The 27,230-nt window shown below is 45.8% G+C and overlaps 1 protein-coding gene across 10 annotated transcripts in view; it reads right to left on the reverse strand.

Annotated features, from left to right (window-relative positions):
- Sorbs1 (sorbin and SH3 domain containing 1) overlaps positions 1–27,230 on the reverse strand; it is a 226,129-nt gene that overhangs the window by 94,691 nt on the left and 104,208 nt on the right. For 4 of the 10 annotated variants that reach the window (XM_060389176.1, XM_021633052.2, XM_060389188.1 and 1 more), the window contains exons 2-5: positions 16,563–16,616; positions 13,160–13,228; positions 8,695–8,823; positions 784–896 (exon numbers count right to left, since the gene is read on the reverse strand). In XM_060389176.1, the coding sequence (XP_060245159.1) occupies positions 784–896; positions 8,695–8,823; positions 13,160–13,228; positions 16,563–16,616 (365 nt within the window). Of the gene's footprint in view, positions 1–783; positions 897–1,018; positions 1,046–8,694; positions 8,824–10,435; positions 10,561–13,159; positions 13,229–16,562; positions 16,617–27,230 lie in introns of all 10 variants that reach the window. The other 6 variants (XM_060389143.1, XM_060389149.1, XM_060389137.1 and 3 more) reach the window with 4 other exon arrangements.

Here is a 27,230-nt window from a genome sequence, read left to right on the forward strand (position 1 = left end):
TCCTTCATATACCACTGGAATGATAGGATCTATTCCCTTTATCAAAACAGTAAAGCACCGGAAAGAGAAGGAAGAAAGAGTGGAAAACCAACTAGGAACACCAACCAAAGCAAAATTATCCCTACACCAAATTGTCTATCTTTAGAGGACTGTCTCCCATGCAAGCACTAGCCAGGCTCAGCCCTGCTTAGCTTCCAAGACCAGATGAGAATGTACCTGTTCGGGGTGGTGTAGCTGTAGATGGGGATCTTCTATAGCAGACCTGATCTAGACTGTGAATCCAGCCTGTGCTGCCATTTGTGATTCTGTCCTCAGGCCCTTGGGCTACTGGATTTATGGCTTGGCTACAAACACCTGATGTTAACCTGTCATAATACAGTTTCTCAAACTCTGAAAGTCTCATCTTTAGAAAGCTAGTGGAATAAATGCCAGAGGCACTTGCCTGAATATTACACTCTAAACAATTTCTTAAAAATAAGCGCAGACTTTGCTCTACCTGTTGAAGGCTAAATGAATCCTTCTTTTAGAACCTTTCCCCATGAATATCAAGCCTAGAAAACAGCAGGCTTATTTCCAACACTCACAGAGACCAGCCTCATCCCACACTCTTGATCCCTTTGACCCCCAAGTTTCTTTCTGAGAAAGGTATTCCAGAGATGACCAAAGACTGGGCCCCTACTCCATAATCCAGCTGGGCTATCAGGGAGGCACAAGTCTGGGCTGCAAAACTTGAGAACAGGCACTGCTAATGAGTGCCCACCCTGTCTGTGGGCACACACCTACCTGGGGCTTGTCAGCAGAAAGGCTGGGATGTACACTTCTGTAGCCCTTGGCAGCAAGAGGGGAGGGCTGGGCATTGCCATTGGCATCGGCACTGGAAGAAAGTTTCCACTCATCTGAAACAAGAAAGACAAAAACAAACCCCCATCACTCACAGGTAACAGCTGCTGGCTTCCCTCTAATTCAAGCGTCCCTGAGCCCCAAGGCACCTAAGGTAAGAACACAAGAAACACCATACCTGCTGAAGGGTCCTCCGGCTCCAGGCCTGTGCAAGGAGCAAGAAGGATGAAAACAAAAAGGGAAAAACAGAAATGGTTATGCTTGCGGGAAGTAAGCATGAGACACACTGGACGATGAAAATCAGCAGCCCTTGTCTGACACAAAACTCCCTCAGTCAAGAAGGCCCAATTACCATAGGAACCCACTTGAAATCATGATGTGTTCACAGGCGCTGACCTTTGAGAACACAAGACTACATTCACAGGAATGAAGAAACAATTGTTCCTTGACATTCTTACTTTACAGACTGAAAGGCAGCCGAACTCTCCGCTGTCCAGGCCCTACTCACTCTCATTCTCCACCCCCAAGCCTGCTGCAGGCTCAGAATGACTGTGCTTTGGCAGGCGGGGTTAACTACTGGGACCCAGCAGTACACCATGACTGAAGCATCGATAGTATGTTGGTTTTTATTTTTTGTTGGGGGGAGTTGTTTGTTTGTATGTTTTGGGATCCTGGACTGTCTCTATCACATTAAACGAGGTACAAAAACATTTACAAGTAGGCTGGAGAGAGGCTCAGCAGTTAAGAGGATTGCTACACAATCAAGAGGACCAGAGTTCAGATCCCAGTACCCACATAACAAGCCAGGAATGCCACAAATGCCTGTAACTCCAGCTCCAAGAGATCTGATGGCCTCTTCTAGCCTCTGCCAAAGGGGTTGGGGGAGGGGGCAGGAAGCACAAACAAATAAATCTAATTAAAAAAAATTTTTTGAAAAGAAAATTCCACACCTGATTTGATTTCACATGACAGGTCACAGTCAAAATGCAGGTGTGCTGAAAATATAACAGGCTACATGTATGAAACACAAATGAATCTCACATTTAGGCCTGGGCTCCTTCCATTGTTTATAATGCAAAGACTCCAAATCTAAAAGAAAAACACCTGAAATACTTCTGATCTCAAGCACTTCAAGACCCAGTGATTCCTCATGTGATTGTACTTCTCAGCAAGGGACAGCCACAGATAACACAGAAATAAAGGAGCTGTGCTTCCAAACACCCTGATTTATGGACACTAAGTTTTGAGTATTTCAGATTTTGTGTTGCATGTGATACCATTCTTCTTTGCATTTTTCTTCCAGCCATTTAAAACATAAAAGCCATTCCATAGCCAGCAAGCTGGATTTTGCTCATGGCCAGCTTGGCAACCCCTACTCTTCAATCCTTTAACTCCCTTCTGTTCTCTGATAGGTCTTTTCTCACTCCCCTAGACATAAGCAGGGGACTCATACTTCAGTCCTTGAATCCAAGCCTCCCGTTCAGTGTGGGTCTCTCAGACCAACAGTAGATTTTTGGGGCATCAAGCACTGCTCAGGTGACAGACACTTACTTAGTATTTAATTTAATTAAACACTCGCTGGACTTCATGGATGAGAAAGCAGAGGGGCCAAAGGCTTTGCCCAGAGCAGAAAGCCTCGAACAGGAAAGGACAAAGCAGTAGAGTGCTCTGACCGCCACACCACACCAGTAGCCAGGGAGATGCTGGAGGCCTTTCAGAGTCATAGCAAAAGGCAAGGTGATCTGTCCATGAAGGGCATGGTCTAGCTGCATCAGTCCGGGGGAGGTCTTGGTAAACGACTGCTGAGACTTACTTCGTATTTATGGTCAAGAAAGAGATGGGAGACCAAGAGTTTTCATTTCTAACAGTTCCAGTGATTCTGATGCTGGCAGTCCACACCCTATACTCTGACAGAAAGCATGCTAAAAAAATATCTTTATTTTGGGACACCCCTCAAGGCTCAGGGATCATCTCAGAAGAGGAAACAGAAAGACTCTAAGAGCCAGAAGTGGTGGATCACTCCAAGAAAACAATTGTTTTCCCAACTAACTGGACAACTGCATTCACAAGACCCCAGCAAGTTGAAGCAAGAGAAAAATCTAAGTTCAGAGTGGGGGAGATGTAGTTGAGACACAAGTAAATGCTCTTTAAGGGTGTGACCTTCCTTAGGTCGACTACAGCCCAGTGCAGGCACCATACCCATGACTATTTAAGCAGCACAAATGACTAGATGTGTTTAAACAAAAAAGGAGAACACAAAGTTGGGTGGCTAGGGGCAGATGGGCGTGGATCTACAAGGAACTGGCAAAGTGTATAATATATACAGTCCAAACAGACTGTTTGATAGTCTCAAAGAATTAGTACAAATATTATTTTTAAAATACCCTACTGGCAAACCCCTAAAACGCAGAATTTTAAGGTGAGTCAGTTATTTACTCTGGCAGTGGGTTGCCTCTTACGTCTCTGCCACTCCCTTATAGACAATTCACAGCCATCTGCCTTCTCCAACAGCCACCAAGTGAAATATTCACCAGGCGAGTGTTTCACACATGAACTGGTTTGTGTAACCGGAATAAGTCTGCTAACCACAACAAACTTCACATTTCTTATCTGTAAACTATAAAGTCTCCCCTGTGTCCTTCTCCCAAGGTTGCCAAGGAATCTGACGTTCAGGCATGCGAAGGTGACCATGTTTAACACTCAGTGCCAGCCAGGCACCTCGCCCAGAGAACTTCATATACCTAGCCAGCCCCAGAACATGGACATTCTGTGACAATGACCCTTCATCCTCGTCACTCTATCACTTTTAATGTCCCCTCTTCTTTCCCAAGATGCTCATATTTCTAGACACCCCCAATAGGGTCATTTTTCAAATGCATTAAGTTTATATAGATACCAAATTGCAATAAGCTTCATAAGGGGCTCCTTGATGATAGAGGTAAATACAGCACACAGACTTGGAGACACATTATTGGCTTTTTGGCTTCCTGTTGGGTTGGTTCTATTCAAGTGACACTGGAAAACAGACACGTCATGACAATTGAGGAGTGACTGTCCTTCTAAACTGGTTAGCATCCTGAGAAGTCATCCTCATGCCATCAGGTCACCTCCCACGAGCTCAACTCCTCTGCCTTGTTGACTACGCCTCCTCATCTGCAACACAGACTCAGACTCTGAGTCGCAGCACTGAGCGAACAGTATATGGTGCAGTAGCTAGAGAGATGGCTCAGTGGTTTAGATCCCTTGTTGATGTGGTGTATAGCCCAGGCCAGCCTCAAACTCTCAGCAATCTTCCTCCTTCTGCCTTCCCAGTAGTGGGATTACAGAGGTGCACCACCACATCCAGATCAAAATACAGGAAAATCGACAAGAATATAAATTACAGTAAATGATCTCTCCGTTTAGTAAACTCAAAGGCATACTGTCCTTGGGAAATTACTTGGATTTTTTTTTCCTTTTCATTCCAATTCTTCAAAACTGTTTCCCTCACTGTGCCCAAAAGGGTAGTTCCCAGGATCTCAAAAAGCAGCTTTCTTCTTTATTGAAGGAGAGCACACCTCTGGCATTTTGTCAGCCCTCATCCATTATCTTTTCTTTTGAAACTGGAAGGTTGGGAGCATCTCAGGGCCAATTACATCTGAGTGCACAAGGTGAAGTTTTACATACATAGTCATCAATTACTGACTCCTGAGGGAAGAGACTGTCAAAAATGCTTCCTCCAATAAAATGGAAAGTTGGCTTGTACATAGATTTGCAGATGTGAGGATATCCAGTCTTTCTATTAAAAAAAATCTACTTTGCCTTTTATTCTCTCTGCTCTTTACATACTTTTCTGTCCATGGCTAAAGCTTCCAGATATGAGTTTTTATCTCTCTTTTTTTTTTCCTAGCTTCATTTTTGGTTTCTTGCTTATTTAAAAAATATAGTTCTTCTTGGGATCTTGTAGTTCTCTGGGCTGGTATCTCTATCCTTTCCCTGTAGTAAACAAACTTTTAGCACTAGCACTGAGCCTGAGGTGGTGTGAGGCGTGCCCTAAATTTGCAGCTGGGTGTCAGAAGGGATGGTGCTGCCTTGTGGGGCCCTTTTCTCTAACTTTTCAGTTGGCCCTAATTCTCACACTATACTCATAAAAACAGATTTCAGTCAGGGCTACACAAAGAAACCCTGTCTCAGAGAGGAAAAAAAGAGAGAGACTGAGAGGGTCTAATTTATGAGACCTCTGCTATTGACAATTAGGAGAGCAAATGTGAGAATCACACAAAGGGAAATGAATTGATTGTGGCTGCAAGAATAATTCTGCCTGAGGATAACTTTGCAGGAAACACTTGGGACCAAGTAGCACAGTGCCCAGACTGCAAGGGACTGCTAACCTAGAGCCTGTCTGAGTCAGGGCACAGCATCTCCGTAACAAGCTACATGATCCCCAGGCCACAACGAAAAGGAACTGGGAACTGCACCCCCCACCAGTGCAGACTCCTTAACTGCTCTTCCAAAAAAAGGAGGAGGAGGGAAAGGGAGAGGAGGAAAAGATGGAAGAAGGAAGAAGAAAAAGAAGGAAGGGGAAGAGGAGGAAGGAAGAAGAGAAATAGGAAGAGGAGGAAGAGGAGGAGGAGCAACACTAACTCAGGGCAGTTATGGGGCTGCAAACACCCAGATGTGGCTGGGCAATAAGATCATGAAACAAGGAGAAAATAATGAGGCTTCTCCCAGGCTCAGGGAGTCAATACTAGAATCATTTCCACTCTTCTCAGGCAGCGCTAACTCTAGGATCCAAAGTCTATAATCAGGGATAAGGTGTTGGTCAGGGACCTGGGATCCGGCCACCATTCAAAGGCAGGAATTTGGGGGTTGAGAAGTTCAGTGGTTAGAGCCCTGGCTGCCCTTTCAAAGCACTCCAGTTCAGTTCTCAGCACCTGCCTGGGGGAGGGGAATGACTTGTAGACTCCTGTAATTCCAGGTCCTGTGGGATTTGTCACCATTGTTCTCCAGACACCAGAACTGATATACACACACCTGCGTTCACATGCATGTGTGTGCACGCGTAACACACACACACACACAATTAAAAATAAAAGTTTAAATTTTAAATGTATATATTTTAAAGCAGGAGTCCAAAGAGTAGTCGGTTTAACCTGAGCACTTCTAAGGGCCTCAGCTTCTCTTCCTCTGGTTTGATGCTCACATATGCTTTTCAGCTTGGTGGAGGCAACAGAGGATGCCTAAATCTTCCTGCAGTTCGTGTGCAGGAACTCCTGTATCCACACCACAGACCTTCATTTCCAAATGTCTCCCAGAAATTTTCTTTCGGAAGTCCTTCTCTTGCCAGGAAACTCAACATAGCTAAGAAGAGGACGCACTGATCGTCCCTTTCCAACATCCTTCCCCAAATCTCTCACTTTCAGGAGTTACATAATCTTGAAATCCACCTGTCCAGCATGAAGTCCTCGAGTCTCGCCTCAAGCCCCATCATTTCATTCCTTCAAAGACACTTTACCTTGTCCACCACCTCCACTGCCCTTACTCCTGACCAGACCTCCTGCCTTCAAACCAAACTAATAGGATTCAGCCTTTAACAGCCCTCTTGACCTACTGTGATAACAAGGATTGTCAGGACAGGCCGGTGCTGAATGCTTGATATGAAAGAGCTCATTTAACGCACCAGCTCCAGCAGGGAATAGTGCCCAACTGATAGATACGAAAACTGATGCCATCTAGACAGAGAAGACTGCATTCATATATTTAGGAATTCACACAAACACAAACACACACACACACACACACACACACACACACATGCGCGCGCGCGCATGCTCAAGTTATCACCACCAACAATAACAAAGAAAAGAGGCCATGATTTGAAAGAGAGTAAGTACTGGGGCTTCATGAGTGAAGTTGTAGGGAGAAAGGGGGAAAGAGATAAATATAAATATACAATAACCATCTTTTAAATTTTTTTTTTAAATTCTGTGTGATTGATATCTGTCTCTTAGTTCTTCTAAGTATTTGCATTTTCAGAAGGTTTTAAAGACTTGATGAAAAAGATCAAATTCTTCCCCACCAAACTTGTTAAAGTAAACTTGTAGGAATTCCCGTGGACAAGATGGTGCTTTCTAGACCATCTCACCTGCACATGTACTTTTGCAGCACAGGAGTAGTTCCTTAGCAAGTGCCATAACGGAGACAGCTGCTCTGTGTTAGTGCCACCTACAACCACTAGAGGGAGCGCAAGGATCCTTCTCTGTTGCCTAAAGATTGGAAGATCAAGGTTGTTAGGCTTTCCTCTTGGAGCCTCTCTCTTCTTCCAGCCTTGTGAAGAAATTATTTTGCCTTTCTTCTCAACTGCATCTCTCCCAGAGAAGAGAATGGCAAACTCTAATAGGTCAGGACTCAAGCGTGAAATCAAGAAGCCCTCAGCCAGCTTTTGGTGTTAAGGATGCTTCAGGTCTTCCCTAGGCCTAGGAACAGAGATGACCTCCTTGGAAATCAGTGTTGCCTGTAAGGAGCTTGTCTTCAAATCCTGGCCTGGCCTCATTCTCAAGTGTCTGCCTTGGTACCATAGGTGGCTGGAGCAGGAAGTCAGCAGACGCAAGCATTACTCATTTGCATCCCACATAATTCTACCATGTCACAACACCCCCCCACACACACACCATACCCGGAGTTGCAAGCCCTGTTTCTTTTTCATGCTGATTCCAACAGTGTGCTTAGTTTCCCAGTTTCAAGAGAAGAGAAAACCCCATCTCCTGTAGCTGTTTTCAAATGTGGTCTTTGGGCCAGCTCTACAACCTGACCTAAGAATTGGTCAGAAAAACAAAAGCAAAGACCCTACCTCAGACTGACAAGCAGGCATCACAAGCCTAAACCTCTGGACTGGGCCCATCTTGCCTGCCTACTCATGACAGATGCAGTGAGGATACCAGCCCTACAGAGTGCTTACAGAATGGACCACCCAAAGCTAACTACCCATGGAACCACAAGCCAGAATTTCACTATGCCAGAATACATGGGCTATAGAACGCTCTCTCTGGAGAGGTCAAAACAACCCCAATGCCAATCTTAATCTAAATGGCATCTCACACCTAACAGCTTATTCCATGCCACCAAGCCCGTTAAAACCCTGCACATCTGCCTTGGTTACAATAATCCTGTGTAGCCGGTACCATCAACCCCCTGACACAGATGAGAACCTCAGGGGTGAGAAAGAAACTGTCCCGGCCCTCAGGTGTGTGAGGGGGTTTTGGGGTGAGCAAAGCACAGTCCCAGGCTGAAGTTCCAACACTATGTAATTGGCATTCTGACTTCCCAGTCAAAGGGGTCAGCGTGGGCAAGGGGTCCTGGCATGGGCTGCACAGATCTCAACTGGCTCTTGCTCACCACTGAGCTGCGCTCATGATCCCTGTCCTCTCTCTCTCTCTCTGCCGAGTAGTCCCTACCCAGCACCCCATGGTTTCCACTTTCCTGGCAGCATCGCCTTCGGTCTCTCGCTTCTCCAGTCAGCCCTATCTGTCCAAGTCAAAGCTGGCCCCAGAAGTAGGCAGAACCTTAGAGATCTCTAATCTCTATGCCATCCCATATGTTTCGAGATGCTGAGTTGTGAACATCCACACCCACAGTCTTCAGAGCACTGGCCATGTAACAGGGCCCTCTGCTCAGTCAAGGGAGGCATCACCAGGCTGTGCCTTCACCTGAAGCACCACTAATCATCACCGGAGGCACAGTAGTCACTGCCCCGGGGACCCCTGGAGAAGGCTGCGGCTGATGAATTCACAACACCCCTCCTCAACCCTGCTGAACCACAAGGACATCCAGACCCCCCTGTGCACACCTCCCCTCCCAGACTCCAGGCCAGCACACCTGATTTGCTCTCATGCTTCGGAGATTCCTGGGGGCTCACAGGGCTGCTGCTTGGGGTTTCCCTGTAGGAAGAGGAGGCCCGGAGGGTCACGGTTCCTTTCCCAGTGCAAATTTTTGCAGGGTCCATGTCTGAAAAGAAAAGATCCAAAAGAGAGGATTAGAAGCCCAAGACTCCCTCGGGAGTTGCATGATAATCCGTTAGCTGATGGTTACAGCGGGGGAATGAGATGAATCTGGTTACATCTATGCCTACTCCTCAGACATCTACAACCATGAAAATTAATCTGTGGCAGCAATGGTACACTAGCATAATGAGATTAGGGAGAAAAGGCAAGGTAAGTTCTGAGTAAATGCATGAGCTACAGTGTCAGCTGAAGACATTTCCCACTGGAAAGAAGCTGGCTCATTCCTTCTAGGAAATGAAGTTTGGCTTGCTAAGCAGATTCTGGCCAGTTAGTAAGGCATGGCTCAGGATACAGTTTGTAAAAGATCTCTCAAGCTTGCAGACCGCCCTTCTCACAAAAGATCAAGCCCATAATGCAGTGCACTGGCGGCGTTCCGAAGAGAATCACTGCTTCTTGCATCTCTCCTTTGCTCAATAGCCCTGAACCATGAGACAGAGGTGCTTTCACAGATGGGAGCTTTCACACTCAAGCATAATGAGAGAACAACACACAGCCAGGAAGGTGGCCAGATAGGCTCAGTCCCCACACAATGGTGTCCTCTGAACCTCTGCTTAGTCTACACAGAGTCCCCACTGTCCACATGCAGAGGCAGGAACATCTCTAGGAAGACTCTCAAAGCAGTCATCTGCATCCAGGGCTATGTGTCCCCAGTCCCTCTGTGACGTCTCAGCACCGTGCCCACGTCTATTCACAGGAGAGGGTAGTGAGAAGACAGGCTTCCTTCCTCTCTGCTCTTCACTCCTGCCCCAACAGCCCTCCTCCATGGGCAGGAAAGCACAAAACCCACAGTGAACCACAGACCACGTGGCAACCGCAGGGAGCACCTGAGCCCACCAAGAGAGTGAGCAGCTGGTGGTGTGCAAGTATGAAAAGAACCAGACCAGGGTCACATCAAAGGGGTGAGAGGCAAACTGGCAAATCCACAGCCCGTCTGTACGCTCCTGCACACAAGGCCAGATCTGCCCAACTTCTGCGCACCTCTTGTCCCACTTTGTCTACAAGAAACTTTGAGTCACAACCTCCCTCGAGTGAACTGTATACCCCGACTCTTGGAGAGGAGAGGCAGGAAGTAACCGCAGGTGAAGCTAGAGAGGAGCGAGAGTGCTCTGGGGAACGGCCCTGAGTATCCCACACGGACACCATCTGACATCTACAGGAGCTGCTTCACACTCAGCTTCTCCTGAGGCCAGGTTAACTCTCTCAGAACTGGAGTTTCCACAGAAGTATTAGAAGTTGCAAACCTCTCCTGAGAGCCTCACTACAGAGGGAAGGTTTAGCCTCTGCGCTAGGCCTTCTAAAGCAGGAAGGGCCCGGCTGCAGCCTCAGGTCCCTGCCCTACTCCCTCGCTTACACACTTACAGACAGACCACACACACACACCGCACCACACCACACCACAAGACACCCACAGAAAGAGAGAGAGGAAACAACTTAGGGAGAGGAAATGCCTTCTACACATGCAGGGATTAAGGTTCACAGCATGACGTTAGAAGCAAAGAAGAAAAGTAACCATGCATGATCTGACAATTAAAAGAAACAGCCCTGAAGAGAGATACCTGGAGGGAGTACTAGGCCTGTAGGGCTTTTCACTGTCTTCACGGGAATTATTTTAACAGCAGAAATAGAGCGCGCACGTAAAGGGTCTGCGGTTGCTGAAAACACAAAAGGGTCAACGGTGCATCTAGGAAGAACGTTTGGGAGACACTCAGGCAAGTCGAGGAACTGTGCAAGGACAATACAAGGAAGTTGCCTACGCTCAAAGAACAATGCAAAGAGCAGTAGATGCAGTCATTAAAAATAGCCTGCTTTCTCTCTTTAGAGTTCTGGGCCAAGATGGCAGAAGCCTTCCTCCAACCATCACTCAAATAGAGTTGGTCAGTGTTTACCGGCACCTCCTGGCACACCAGGAGCTTGCCAAGGCTCTGGACAAAGAGATGAACAGAGATGCAGATGGCCTGGCAAGCGGAGGAAGGGGAATGCAATCGGAGTACAAGGTGTCCCTTGGGAATAGTGGGTCATCTGCTATGCAATGAAGGCTTTGAGGACAGGGCCGGGGCTGCAGGTGAGGAACAAGAGGAACACTCTCAGACTGCCTGGCCCCTTCAGCCCTCACAGCTGTTCCTCCCAAATCAGACCTTTTTGGATCCTGTGCCTGCTCTGATTGTCAACACCCTCCGACCCCAAGCAAACCAGAACCCCCATGTGGTGGGAACCAGATGGTCTTGTTGAAAAAGAGGTGCCAAGTGTCCAAGTGGATGATTAAGGCTCTGGGCAGTACCTCAGTACACACACAGTGCTGGATGCTGAGACCCCGTTTCTTACCTGCCCAGGCACCCATCTCAATGGCAGGCATACCCCAAACCTCCCTCACTCTTTCTCTTTAATGGCAGCAAAGAACGAAAGCTGTGCTATGGTGCCAAGGTGACGCCAATGGACTGTGCCCAGGGGTCTCAGTCATAGAACACAGAATGACCAGGGATAGGACTGCTTGGAAATGAGAGAGTGTTGACTCAGCATCTCACGACTGGGACTGTTAAACAGGCAGGAAGGAAGGTGGAGGGCACCTTAAAGGTGGACAGTGCCCCTCCTGCCTATCATGCTGCAGCTTCAGAAGGCATATGGCAGGCATGAAGTCTATGTGTGCAATAACGAAGTCAAGAGTGACTGTTCTGCATATATCTAGGTAGAATGAAGTTTCACAGAAATCCTGTGGGCTGTAGGTTATGGCCGCTTGGGAGACTGTCCTGGGGTGGGAGGCAGATTTGGGGTACCATTTTCAGTGGAAGAAGTATGAGGCTCAGTCAAACACGCAGTTACTTGTTGTCAAGTGCAGAGGCTGAGCTCCACAGGCCATTCTGATGACCTTCAGGTTACAGCTGTCTCCTTGTTTCCTACCAAAGGGGAGTCTTGCTTAAGCAGAGGGAAGCCATCACTACCTGCTGCGCTACACCCCGCCCCCCAAAAGCCTCTCCAGTTTCTTCTATGAACAGATTTACAGGGTGGAGCTGGTGTTCCCAGGATTTCAAAAGCCCCTCCCATGCTCGCAGTTTAAACATCCTGTTGCAGCCCTTCCACAGCCCAGTCTCTCCATATCCCCTAAGGGCAAGAAAGCCAAGATGGCCTAAGACCCCAAGAACATAACCCACAAGAGATTACACATTGAATGGAGGAGGGTGGCAAGCCAGAGAGGTGGGAACGAAAACAGTACTGACCTCCCGTCCCCAAGGAGCTCAGCCTCATGCCACCCAGCCTCTCACTCCCCATCCTCTGCTCTCTGCTTGCTCTCACCAAGAGGTTCCTGAGTGAATATTATGCCTTCTAGAACACAGTATTTGGATTCATTTGATGAAGAAGGCTAAACATGGCAACCACTGAAATTATACTTTAGGAGATGGTGCACTTTTTTTTTTTTTTTACTTCAATGTCCCAGGCCAAGATTTTAGGCTTTCCTCATCGATACTGTAGAACATAGATAGATTAGTCTTCTAATCACTGGGTCCCAGGATGGGATACAGGAATCAACCCTGAGATCAAACTCCCTCCTTCTGTAGGGAAGAGAATTCGCATCTGTGGAGATGAAAGGTCCTCCTGAATGTCTCTGGTCTTCACAGGCAAACTGGAATTTTTTAAGTAGAAGAAAAAAGTGAAAGTTCTCAGTAGCCAAGAGGGGGCAGCTGTGAGGGGAGCCAGAGGTGGGCTGCCTGGCTCGCAAATGTCTTACCATATCATCCGGTCCACGTTTCTATCATATTTCTACATTCTCATTTGGAAGAAGTTTTAAAGGGAAAATATGAAGACCATACTGGTAATGGTAATGTGCTGGTCCACGTGTGCAAAGCTTTCTTGATTGACTCGCCAGCACAGTGGAGGGGAGTACTAAAACTGTGAGAGGATATACATAACACTAATGACACTGAAATTAAATGACACTTTCATAGGACTGTGGACATGTTTCTATTTTCGACAAGTGAAGGTGGCATGCCATATACAGGCAATTCCAGCCAATGAAAGTCAAATGTGACACATGTAACACTTACCTGGCACTGTCTAACCTCCTAGCATCCCTGTGAGCATTCAGTTCACAGTTGAAAAAGGCAGCCTCAGACCCATGAAGAGTAGGACCACAGCTCAGGTCACAGAAGGCCAGCATGGGAACTATGCCCCTAAGACTAGACCACTGATGTCTTTTCCAGAAAGATGGGAAGGCACCTACCCAGCATCCCCTGCATCTTCCAGAAATGCTTTCCGGTACCAAGCCAGCTTCTCTTTAACAGCCTTACCTTTGTCTGGCTCATGGCTGCCAGGTGCCAAGCCATTCACAACGGCTTTCGAGCTTCCAGCATCACATTCTGAAAGAAAGAAGATGAGTATTAGGCCCGTGACCATGCCGGCTCAACAATCAGTCCCATGTGGTATGAAGTAGGGATAGAGTTGGGACGTTCTGCCCCAACAGGTCCTGTCACAGCTCTGTCCATATGTATCCAGTTAGCTGTCTCAGGCCTAGGACAAGCCCCCTAGGGTACATGGCAGAGCTCTGAATGCCTGAACCAGTTAGTATACAAAAGCTATTTGGGGGTGGGAAGTATGTTGTGGGGGACACAGATCCTATTGCTTCCCTGGAGTGTCTTTCTTTGGCATGTAAGAGGTGTCTAAATGGCACCCCAAATTCTACTTGTAAAAGACAAGCTGTCTTTTCTATAAAGTGCCTTTAGACACTGCCCTTCCTTACCAGTCTGGAACCTCGTGGTACTGCCCCAGAGCTGGCATGGTATCCCTGACCACTCACTCCTGCTCCCTCCCTTTCCTACCCACACCCGCATTTACACGCCACAGCCCAGAACTTACCTGCCTGGTCTCAACCCTGAGTATGCAGGGGATTTCCACAGGTAGACCTTGGCTACGAAGTCCCCAGCCAGGACGGCCTCACCCCTTTTCTTACTTTAGGAAAGTCCTATGTTTCCTTGGGGACTCACCTTGACTGCCACCTCAGAGTCACTTGAGATTTTCCTGAGTTCTGCTCAGCAGCAGATAACACTGAGACCCTCCCTGCATACCAGGTTCTCCATCCACCACTTTTGTGAACTTGGGGACAGTCCAGGGAAGACCAGAGAGCAGGAAGAATATGTCACCACAGGGTACGTGGCCAATGTGCTTGGAGGGACCCTCACAGCAAAATGCCAACGGAGCTATAAACATTATCATTACTACAGTTGTTTAAGCATGTTTTGTTGTGTTTTGTTTTGTTTTGTTTTGTTTTGTTTTGTTTGCCAGAATTGCTGGTGCATGCTGAGTATTCCACAATTACTATTTCACTGTCTCCTTTAGGCCCAGCCCTTGGGAGCCAGAGTTAGGAAATGCAATTCTGTTGATAAGATAATAAGGCCTAAAGGGCCTAGACTACCCCAGCTCACTAAGCTGAGACTGAAGTGCCCCTCTCACAGCCCATCTTCTTCCCCAACTAAGATAAGCAGTTTTGTTTCCTGTCTTGTTATATATTCCCTCAAATGCTAGGCCTAAAACCCACTTCACATTCCAGGAGCAAAGTTGGCTGAAACTGTCTCCTTACTAAGGCCTGTGTAAACGCTGAGCACCTGATAAACACCAGCCACAGGGAAAGCAGGCTGCTGCCTCTACAGCACCTCTGCAGCCCCTCCCCCACAGTGGCTGGGACTGCCCAGGGTGCATCCTGTTTGTGGCTCACATCCACCTGTAGGCACAGGCCCACTCTCTTGATGTCAAGCCTCCCTTGACTGCTCATTTCAAGGAGGAGTGGAAGAAGGGGAGCCTTAAGGAAGGAAACAGGCTCCAGCTTCCTGCCACAAAGTGCCCTTTACAGCAGCTCCTGTTTGCCTCCACTCAACATCAGTTGGCAACCCCACGCAGGTGATTAATTCCTTAAAGCTCAGTTTCCCCATCTGTATCTGGGGGGCTTCAGGAGAATTAAGCGCCTGCAAGGACAGTGCTTCCCAGGACCAACTGAAACAATAACAACACATTATTTCACTGCCATTCTTTCCACTAAATATGCAGTGTTTTCCAGGCAGCTACTCTCTTCCCAATGATCCCGCTCAACAGCACTTAGCCACACAGTGTACTCACTGCTTCTCACTCCCGCCTTCATGGTAGTGTTTTTGTTTCCTTGGAACTAATATAGAAATTCCAAGACAGGACTTTGAGGTCAAAATGCCCAGCATTTTGGATTCCTGGATAAAGTCTCCTTCCAGCACCTGCCTGAGAGATTGCGGGGAGGAAGGGCATCCCTTGGGCACTGGCACACCCTCACCTGCCCTCCTCTTGCTGCCTTTTAAAACTGTCAGGAGCAGCAATGCTGGCTTAAAGGAGCAAGAGACTTTATTTAGGCTGCAGCGCAAATGTTTTTGCTTGTTTTTAAAAGGAAATAGGAAAAAGGGCCCAGCCTATTATAAATGACAACCAAAGCCGAACGGCAGGACTGAGGACATGGCTCATCTGTCAACCATTACTAACATGTGTCAGGCCCCAGGTCCCATCTCCAGCACTACATACATGCAGAGAGGTGGCACACACATGTAACTTCAGCACTAAGGAGACAGAGGCAGGATGACTAGGAGCTCCAGGTCATCCTTACCTCTATATGACACTATATATAAATACAAAAGACAAGCCAACGAAACTGAGTCAGCAAGCAGCACCCATGTCTACTCTGGCACAGAAAACACACTGAAGGGGCCCAAGGCACACCAAGAACCTCACCTTGCAAAGAGAAACTCCAGGCTAAGAACAGCAAGAGGTCATGTCTTAGGCACAGTGCTCAGCACATTAACAGCCTTGCTATACTCGGTCTAAGAAAAATCCCAAGGGTCAGGGTCAGCGCTGTCACGATGTCCACCTCACAGAGGAGAAACAATGGCACATCTAGCACAGACTCAAGCTGCACCAGACATATATGAGGAAGGGTACAGCCTTGAACCGCCCCACCTCGTGGCCCTGCCAGGCCTCGCCACACACGGTCCTTCACAGCAATGGAAAAGGCTTCTTAACTTAACAAGGTCTCTGAAAATACCCTCAGTATGGTGAGAACTAGGAGAACCCTGAATGAGATACTCACAATGCTCTCTGCCTCCCATCCCCACCTGCAGGTCCAGGAGGCCAAGTGGGACCAATACCCAGGAGGAAACGTCTCCAGGCTGGACACTGATAGTCCTCAGCTGCATGATGCACAGGGACCCGCCCCCATTCCGCTTTCCCTGCTCCGAGCTTTCCATCCCAGTCCAAGACTAAAAATACTTGAAACACTCATTTATTTAGACCTTGATTCTTAAAAGCATAAGTTAGCTGTCTGTGAGCCAGATAAAGGAGTATTGGGTTAGGCCCCATCCAGGGACAATTATGATTAAATTGTGTATTTTGCGTCATCTAGATTAAGAAATGCCACTAAGGGTAAGACGTTTATCAACTGTATACTTAGAATAAGTGCAGCTTACTGTGCTGCTTCAATTCTATCCCACCAAAAGGAAAGGGGGCTCTTGTGAAGCTAAACACGACATACACAGGGTATGGTACACCCCTAGACGTGGGCTGAAACATCATTTGTGTTTCAAGTGGTGATACTGCTGTTGAGGGCTTCAAGGTATGTGGAAGTCTCAGTGAACCGTACAGTTTTGTAGATCTGACAAGAGAAAGAGAGGATTTAAAATAACTTACCAGAACTCATGCTGGTGGCGGGCAAGTCTTCTACAGCTGGGGCTCCGGATGGCTCTGCAGAAAAGCACACAATGAAGGGGATGAATGGCAGCTGAATGATAAATCCCCAGAATTAGTGTTAAGGACGCAAACACTATAACCGCTGGTCAAACAGAGCTGGACTGGGAGCCACGTAGCCAGGCTTCCAGTTCATGGCTACTCACAGATTTGGGGTACTTTGGGCATTATGATCACCTTCCTTGCTTCACTTTTGTCATCCTGACTATGTTTAGATGCAATCCCAGATCTCTTCTGGCAACAAGTCAATTAAAAATTTAAACTTAAAAATGTTAAAAAAAAAAAAAGAAACAAAAAACTATCATCAGAGGGTGACACGGAATTGTGGATGTTTACATAGAGCTCACAATGTACCAGGAAATGTTCTAGGTGCTTTAAATAATTTATTTGACTCGTGATGACAAGTACTAACACAGTGTTAGCTCATGAATGAGGCACAGGGAAGTGAAACAGCTTGCTCAACTGTGCTGGAGTTGATCATGGACACTGGGCCTGAATCATGGTCCAAGTATCTAGGCACTGCCCTCCTCACTTAGGAGTAGACACTATCACCAGTGTTCAGGTGGACAGCCTGAATTAGGAGATCTCAAACCAAAGGACGCTTACAATGTGTGGCCTTTTATTATCATTTGTCTCCACCTGTTACTAACAGATGATGCTATCCATCTGTTTTGGTTTGTTTGGGTTTGATGGTGACGAAGCTCAAGCCCAGCACTTCAAGGGTACGCTAACCAAAGACTCAACCTCTAAGCTACGTTGATGCTCAAACCAAACTGTAATATGTTTTTTCAGATAAGTTGGGCATAGTGATATACACCTGTAATTCCAGGGAGGTGCATGCAGGTGCATAGTGGTTTAAGGGTTTAAGGTGACCTTAAACCCTCACCATACAGTAAGTTTGAGGCTAGTCTTCCCTATGTAAGATAGTATGCTGTCAAGAACCATACCACCTTAATCATGGTCAATCTCATCTGAAGTTAATCAGTTGGGCCTGTACTCAGATGGGAGACTACATGTAAACACAAAACACTCACACACCAAATAAACAGACCCCATAATTACCACCAAAGACACAAAACACAGCATTTCTATTGCCCCCAGAAAAGGTCCCTGTGTCTCCTCACAGTGGAATATGTCACAAGTTCTTACGAACCACTAACTACTTACTGTCCCTATGATCCCACTATTTTCTAGGATTTTCCCTTTTGAAAACAAATAGGTACATGTGTGTAAGTCTCCTTCCAGACTCCATTCTATCCACTGAGCTATCTCTATCCAATAACCCACTAGTTTATTTACTACTTCTTACATAACATTCAAAATTTTTGGCCATTTTTGGTCCTTTACAGTTCCCATTTTGTCTTGTTTCATTTTATTTTTGAGATAGGACTTTACACTATAAACCAGGCCAATCTACAGTTCACTACGCAGCCCAGACCTACCTAAAACTTGCCAAGATCCTTTTCTCTTGACCTCTCAATTGCTGGCATACCTAGGTAGGTCCTTTGCATTTTTCAAGTAAAGTTTAAATTTTTCATAATTTTTTTTCCCAAAGAAAAGAAAATAAGGAATAGAAAAAAAGTCTGTTGGATTTCTAGCTGGAATTCTGTAGACTCCGTAATTGATTTGGGGCAAACTAATGTATTCACAGTACTGAATGCTCAGGTCACTAGGCACGGCCTCTCTCCCTTTAGCCAGGTCTTCCTTCATTTCTCTCATCAATGGTTTTCAGGCTTCAAAATAAAGACCTTGAGCACTCACTAACTCCTCCCACACAGGACACCTCACACTTTCTGCAGTTCTGTCTTACATCCTGGCACCAGTATGCTTTCTTCTCTCTGGAGGGACATGGGGACAGATCGTTCAAGAAGACTGCTCACTATGAACACACCCATGTGGGAAAAAAAAAAAAAAAAAGAGGTCGATCATCCCAACAGATGCTCAGTTGCAACAAAGAAATGTAACATGAGAAAGCAAGGTCACGTGACTCCTCCAAATATCTGTAGCCTCAGAAACCGAGTCCAAGGATATTGAAATAGGTAAAATGGTAGACAGAATTCAGGTAGTTCAGGTAGTTCATCATCAGAACCTCAAAGAAGAGTCAAGTAAACAGACAGATGAAAAGCAGCAGTCAATCAAGGATTTGGATAAGAAATTCAACAACTTCTATCACAAACGCAGAGACTGGATTCTAAAAGATAAATGTCAAGCAGGACAGATTAACAAACACAAATTAGAGTATGTTCAAACATTACTAACTCAGTAGAACAGCAAACCTGTGCAAGAATAAAATGAAGAAGAAATCAGCCCAGCCTTTGAACATCACCTAAATGTAAAGACCTTAACGTGCCAGCTAAAGATGCTAAAACTGGCTGGATATTCTCAAAAACAAGAATAAGCTCTTTGCTCCCTGCTAGAGACTACTCACCCCAGGGGCAAAGGCAAACACAACTGAGAGGTGGTCAATGACATCCCAACAGAATGGCTGCAATCAAGAAAACACACCCAAACGCTAGTGACGATAGAAGATCCCTCTGGTGGGAAAAGAAATTAGTGAGGCCACTGTGGAAACCACTAACGAGGTTCCTCCAAAACCTAAGAAGAGAGCTGCTAGATGAAGCAGGTATATGAAGATCCCTCCCCACCTTCATTCTCCTAAGAGCCAGAGGATGGAAGCCTAGACGCGTGTCAGTGCAAGAACGGATAAGGTGCCAAGTCTAGCAATGAAGTAGTACTTTGCTACAAAGAATAATTATGTCCTTTGCAGGAAAACAAAACTAGAGGTCATATTAAGTGAAATAAACAACACTCAAAAAAAACTTTTAGTTTCATATGTAGAATATAGTTCAGTTTTTTGTTGTTGTTACTGTTTGTTTTTGTTGTTGTTGTTGTTGTTTTGTTTGTTTGTTTTCTTTTTTTCAAGAAAAGGTGTAAAAGTACAATTGGAAGAAGTTAGGGAACCAGGGATAAGGGGCAGGAAAGATAAAGGAGGTAGCAGCAAATGAAACCAAAGGATAATATATGCGCAAAAATGTCAGATTGTGAGGGTTATTGTGAGCTGTCAGCTTGACAGAACTGAGAACCACAGGCCTCTGGGTATGCCTGTGGGACAGTGTGTTAATTATGCTAGCTGGGGAAAGAAGACCTGCCCACTATGGATGGCACTGTTCCTAGACTGCATCCTCCTTGACTGTAAAATGAAGAAGGGCAGCTGAGGCAAGTGTGCACTGCTCTCTACTACAAAGGTTTCTTTAAAGATAATAAAGATATTAATTACATCAGATGGTGAACTCGACTGTTTATCTGACATAACAAAACTCTGATGCTAGCACTGAGGAGATGGCACTTGCCCCTTAACCCGGGGACTGAAGTGTGGCTCCCCAGCACAATGTAAAATGTTAGGTGCCTGCAATTGAGACAGGAAGATCTCTGAGGCTTGCTGGCCAGCCAGACTAACCAACTGGTAAACTGCAGGGTCAGTGAGAGCGCCTGTCTCAAAAGTGGGTTAGAGAAATGATTAAAATAGATACCTGTGTTGACCGCTGGCCTCTCATGCATATACACACAGACATGAAAACAGACACACACACAAGCCCTCTGATAGATACTTAATAGTTAAAAATTTACTTTTAAGCCACACTCTAAAACACAATTTAGTTGAACAAATGTTGGCGCAAGCTTCAAAAAGAAAAAAAAAAGAAAAAAAAAGGATTCTACCTAGCGGTGAAAGTCATTTCTTTCCTTGGGGTTGTAGGAACCTAGAGTGTCCCAGCTTGGGTGGGCCAGCGAGTCACGCCACCATCCTACACCTAGAGCTGCTGGCCCTACCATACTTGGGCAAAGCACCACAGCATCAACACAGACATTCCACCAGAAGAACAAGATGTGAAGTAGCCAGAGTTCAGAATGATGATCTGGATAACCAACAGTGGGCCTCTCTACTTCTAAGAGCCTGTAATTCTAAGACAAGCTTTGAAGACGACGAATGAATAAACTGCTAAAAAGCAAAAGCCACACTCATGGTTCCAGCTGAAACTGGATCAAATAGCTAAGCATAAGCTCTTTACAAAGAAGAGAATTCCCTAATGTGGACGGTCTGGAGAAACCGAACTTGTGGAAATGAAGTCTTACCAGAGAAGGAGCCTCAGCTAAACCTCTCAAACAGCTCACTCATGGTGTTTCGCCTTCAAGATTCCTCTCTGTATCCAACATAAGATAAGACTATAACCTGAAAAGGAAGGGCTACATCCCTCTTCAGTGCTAAGCAGGCAGTCATGAGCTCTGCCCTTGGCCCCCTCAGCCAGGAAGACCTCCCTATAGAGTCTTAGCTTTAAATAGACAAGGCTCTCCTCCATTCTGCTGCAGTTGCTTTAGAGGGAGCCAGCTCCCCTCCGAACAAAATATCAGCTATGCTCAATCTTTGAAATCCAACCTGAGATTGGCTTTATGTGCAGGCACCTATTGCCAAAGCCTTGAAAAGAGTAGACAGCTGGCAAAGCCCCAGAATAATGCCCAGCCTTATTTCTCTGCCCTTGCTTATCTGCCAGCCTGAGAGGCATATCTCTCCAGTTTCTCAATCGCTATTACTGTCACTTCTCTCTCTGCATTATTGGAGGGAGGGCAGAAGGCTCTTCAGAAAGCAGAGAGGATAAACACTGAACTGCCCCCTTTCAAGGGGAAGAAACTAAGATAGGGTTGGCCCTCCCATTAGCTTCAATCTGGAATCCCAAGAATCAGCTTGGGGGCTTGAAACACAACAGGCTGATGGTTTCTGGGGAGGGAGCACGAGGAAAACACGTCAAAAAGTACACCCCCCACATCCTCCCATTTCCTCCTGGAGTCCCTCCAACTCGATTTCCATTCTAACCAATTATCTGAAATGGCTTTCCGAAAGGTCTCCCGTGAACACGCTCGGCCAAGTCCAACAGTTTCTATACTAGTCAGAGTCGCTCAGGTCTATCGACCACAGTTAAGACAATTAACTCCTTCTACCTTCCCACGAACACATTCTGATTCCTGGATGTCACCAAAGACTGGCTTATAGTAGGCAATGAGGATCCTCCTGGTAGAGGAGGGCTTCTGTGGATCTTCTAGGGGCTGATGGCCACAAGGTCATGAGCTGGTCCTTGCTCCTTTCCAACATCACACTCATTTCCTTTGGAGTTCATCTGGAGTGTCAGAACAAGATGATTCATAGGCCCTCTGGCCCATGTCCATACTTTTCCAACTGTGTTGGATAGAGGCTTCAAGAGCCTACTCAGGCCACTGGGTAGGCACTTACCCACCCACTCCCCACCTGTCATTTCAACCAGGGCAACTGTGCTTTTGTCAATTTCATGAACTTCTACTTCCTGACCTTTCCTTTGATAGACGAGTTCTCTGGCTACAAAATATAGAGTTCATAAGCCTGGGAATTTATCCACCCCTTTACTGCTGGGGCACAAAAACTGAGTTGTGGCTTTATTTTATTATGTTTTAAGTCTCCTTTCTACCAACTTTTTTTTTTTTAAGTTTTGTTTTATATTTTTATTTACCAGAGAAGATGGCGGACAGGCAGTTGTGAGAGACCCAACAAAGGAGCCTAACTTATCTCCTGAAAGTGGAGCAAGTGCTCTTAACCCCTGAGCCATCTCTCTAGCCCTTCTATGTACTTGCCTCCTATTGCTCATCTACTTCCCCAGGACAGCCCCTGCCTTCAGCATGCTCAATTCCAGCCCTCCATGGTTACCTAACCATGTATCACTTTAGAACCTTCCAAAGGCACCCACCCCTCACTGCACAGTATAAAAGCCAGACAACAAGCTTCAAGGCCTGGCTGAGTCCATTTTTTTATCCCTCCCTGCCTGCCCTGCCTCTGCTCCTTCACACAAAGCCCATCAGCACTCACCTGGCTGATAGAGTGGCCAGTATTCACCTCTGTTCCATAACATCTAGTAGGAAGCCTGGGGCGTAGCAAGCATCCAAAAACGCTGGTGAGGGAAGATCTATCTCTTGAGGGTACCACTGTCTCTCCTTCCTGAGTATCCCCCTCCACCCTCAGACCTGATAAAGCTTTCTTCCTAATTCTTCATTTTCATTGCCCAAGTGTCCTCATAGCCACCATTCAGCTACACCCTCGATGTTCTAGACCATGCTCTCACTCTAATAAGCCTCAGATCCATCCCACCCCACAATTGCCATGTGCTGACTCGAGCAAGAAAGAACTCCTGTATCTCGTTCCAGCAAGAGCTCCTCCAGGCCCAAAAGTTAATCAGGCAGCACAGAAAGGAAAAGGAAATTGCCAACAAAGTCTACTGATCTAAAACAGTGTTCCTTTAGCACCTACTATGCACAAGGACAGTGCCTGGCTCTACTGTTGCCTCTGCAACTATCACAAATTGTAGGATGAGATGTGCCTGAAAAGTGTGATACCATCAGACATCTCTTCTGGTGACAATATGGACAAAGGGTGACTGGCAAGAATCAAAGAATGAACAAATATTAAAAATTTCGCGTTAACCAATTACATAATTTGTAAAGTTATCCCGAATGTCACAGTTGTAGAAAACAGTGATCTTAACATACCATAGGACCCAGAACAACACAGTCCAGTGACTTTCCCAGTCACCTCCTCCCATGTGTTCCATATACCCTAATTCTAGGTGTAGCCTACCTGACAAAGTAGACCATTTCCAAGCCTTCAAAACCCACCTGCCAAGAGATGGCACTGCCCACAATAGGCTAGGTCCTCCTACATCAATTAGAAATGAAGAAAATGCCCCACAGATACCCTCATAGGCCAATCTATGGAGGTAATCTCTCATTTGAGATTCCTTCTGGCTCGTGTGTGTGTGTGTGTGTGTGTGTGTGTGTGTGTGTGTGTGTGATTACAGCATGCTTACATTTGAGTGCATCTACCACTGAAGCCAAGTGTGGGCTTTACTTCTGGTGTCACGCTGGCACTCAAGGAGTTTTGAGTTTTAGAGTATTTCAGATTTAGGGCTTTAAAATCAGGGATGTACAAACTGTGAGACAATTTTTTTTCCACAAAAAATAATTTTTTTCTTGGCTCATATTTGACATCTGGTATATAACTGTAATCCTTAGAACTTTCAACAGAAAATTCTAGCGGACAAACTAAAAAAAAAAAAAAGTCACTAATAATCTTGTCTATGAGAACTCCACATGATTCACTTTTCCACTGGATTAACAGCAGTGACCTGAAGTGCAGAGTTCTAACATTAATCACATCAACTGCTTTTGCTTGTGAGGCCACGCTCCTTCACTGCAGCTCCTTATGAGGACTCAGGGGACACAGAGTGACTCAAAGGCTCTCACAGAGTTCCTAAAGAAGCAACTGCACCAAATATTTCATTTTAAGAGAGTTACAGGGACTGCCAGGTAACAACACACATAGTCTCTCCCTTAGACACAGACCTTACCTGCTGCCAATTCCCTGCTCCTCTGCCCTAGCATTCCAGAGCCCTGAGTTACTTCCAAGTCTCTTTGTATGTGCAACTCTGGGCACACAACGGCTCTTAAACATGCATTGTTAACCAAGACAAGCCCTAGAAGTGAAAGCTGGACCATTTGTGTTTCCCAAATATGGTCCTGTCTACAGAACCCAAACAGAGCTGTCTGACTGTGGCATCCAGTGAATTTGGAGCTCTTCCCTTAGACAATCTAGAGAATTCAACACGGGGAAGATTCCCAAACATTAGACAGAAGCAAAGCATCATTTCAAAGATTTAGAAATACAGGACCTTAAGAAAAGCAGCAAGCCCATGACAAGACAACGCAATCTTTCTGAAGGGGTCATTATACAGCGTGAACCACTGAAAAATCACCAATGGAAGCATCTTTAACTCCCTGAAGAGTCAAGGCTGAGCCATGGGCCACACACAGGTAAGCGAGACTAAACAGTGAGTACTGTGTGAGGCTGAAAAACAAACCAAAGAGTCTTTGAACAGGGGCCTGCTGGAGTTCATGGCTGAAGGGTGGGTCTCCCATGCAGTGGATCAGCGTGCTCTCACACACAGGCCCCCACAGTTCCCTGTCCACTTGCCTCACAAGCTATGAAATCCCTGAGGCAACTTGATCACCATATCCTCTGTAACACACCACACCCAGCTCGGAATGAGAGAACACAGACCCCATTCACTACAAAATGTTGTGTCTTCTGCAAATGCATACCCTAAATGCCTCAGTTCATAGTACCAGCTTATTCAAAAATGGCTTGTTTTCCTTAAATTTTCAAATTTCACTGAAAGTATGGGAAAACACTGAAAACATCCTTTCCGAGAACACCTCTCTTCTCAGTGGTATTTGCTTAATACCTGAAGTAGAACATGCACACACAGGCCCCAAATCAATAACCCCAAACTCACACCATGAGGCCAAGGATCAGTAACGCCTTACTGAGGTAACCATGAGGCTACCCAACCCTGGCTGTGCACTCAGGATTACATTTACGACTTTTCTCTAATCCCTTCTCCTTTTTTATTAATGTTAGGCTTTAAAAAAAACTTGTCAGATATCAACCGTATATCCAAGGCTCTGATAATATAATGCAAATTCCTAAAGTGGGTTTTCTTTAGAAAGAAAACCTCCAAAACACTCAAGAGAGCACTAAGTTGATAGCAAATAATTAACCAAAGCATTTAGTTTATATTTAAATTGCCTATCAAACCAGATTACCTGAAATAGCATGGCATGTAATAGCATCAATACTTTAACATATGAAATTAATGTACACGTGCTTTTTTATACAACAACAAAAATGACACCTCGGCCGCAGGCAGAGTGACTCTGGCTTATTTGTTATCTGGGGTCCACTCTTACTCCAGATTCGTGTAGCGCTTGGCAGTTGTTGGAAGCTGACCAGCGCCAGAAGAAACAGATTTGAACCAAATTTGGCCAGGAATGTTTAAACTAGGAAACCCCTTAATTTCTCTGCTTTGTTTTACTGTCTTACAAGAAGAGATTAATAATACCTAATTTAATAAGTTGCTCTTCTTCGGGTTAAATTTAAAAATATGTATTTCCATGTTAGCTGTGGGGTAACAGGAGACATTCTAACAGAGAAGGGGCCAGGCTGGTCCTTCTAATTCTCTATTTAACATTTGGACAGACAGCTGGTTACAAGCCCTCCTCCTGAAGTAGATGCTACTACTAGTACCTAGACCCAAAACCAGGCTTTACCAACTGCAGCAGGAATCAAGTACCAGGAATGGAGTCTGCGGCTCAGCCTTGCCGTGCAAAACCCTGGGTAACTGTCCTCTCTGGAGGGCAGATCTCAAGAAAGCAAACCATCAATAGATGCACGGAGCATGTATGTGAAGTCCCTGCACCCACACTGGACAAACAGAGGAGCCATCCGCATTTCCCCAAAGCTGGCTGAGAACCAGCCACTTTTCATATGTCATTGCTGATCCTAAAACACCTACTCACAATGAAAAAAAAAAAAAGCGAGCCTCAGGAATAGTCACATGACTTGATGAAAAGTCAAGGCGTTGGGTGTGGAAAGAAGACTCAGCGATTAAGAGCACTTGCAGAGGACCTGAGTTCAATCCCAAACCCCCACATGCTGGCTCACAGCCACCCGTGATTCCAATTCTATGGGACCTAAAGCCCTCTCTAACTAATTTGGGCACTAAGCATGTACATTGTATACATGCATTCACATAAGCAAAGTATTCACACACACACATGCAAAAAAAAAAATTAGAAATATACAATAAAGTAAAAGTTAAAACAGTGTGTGCCTAAAGCAAAACATTCCTCCTCTACAAACTGCTCAAAACACTTCAGGCATTTTATCCAACTGTGGCATTGAGCAACCAGTCATATCAACCAAGATGAAATATAGGGCCTGCCCTCAGACAGGAGATATTATAGGTGGGACAAAAGAAAAGACTTGATACAGCTCAGGTTTCCACCCCTCCCCCCCAATATCTTCATCCCCTACACACACACACACACACACACAAGAATGGTTACAACTGGCTCTCCTCTCTGTCCCTTAATAAGGTAGTATGCCCTGCCTTTTCCTAAAATGATTCACTCTATGAATTCTATAACAAGCCAAGAACCTAGTCCCCCTTACACATGCTACCTGTAAGTGTTGCCTGATTTGCTGATAAACTTGTCTTCTATGCCTTCTGGTCCTCACAAGATGTTGTACCTGAACCTGAGTTCCCACAGAGGTATCTAATACAGCTCACAGAGAAGAACACAGAGAAGTGTCAGTACTGAAAACCATGAAGAAATGATGTCAGGCAGACATCACAAAACGGCTTTGAACACTAAGCAGGGACATTTTATCAGGCCACTAAACTCAAGATGAGTTCCACAGAACTTTCCTACCCCAAGACTCACCACTGATGAGAAGAATACAGAATGCACAGTAGTGAGGATGAAGGAGGCACACTGATGCCCACTGCTTTTCACGAGGCATATATAAAAATTCCCAAGGGCACAAGCATCCTCTGCCCAGGAGGGAAGCTCCCTGCAATTTGGCTTTAAAATGCTGCATAGAAACCTCGATTACAGCAACCACAAGTGACAATTTCTACATTTGTCTTTTCTTGTTTGTTTGTAGCAAAAATGCCATTCAGAGAGAATTTGATCATC

Source organism: Meriones unguiculatus, chromosome 1 (assembly GCF_030254825.1).
Source record: "Meriones unguiculatus strain TT.TT164.6M chromosome 1, Bangor_MerUng_6.1, whole genome shotgun sequence".
Lineage (NCBI taxonomy): Eukaryota > Metazoa > Chordata > Mammalia > Rodentia > Muridae > Meriones > Meriones unguiculatus.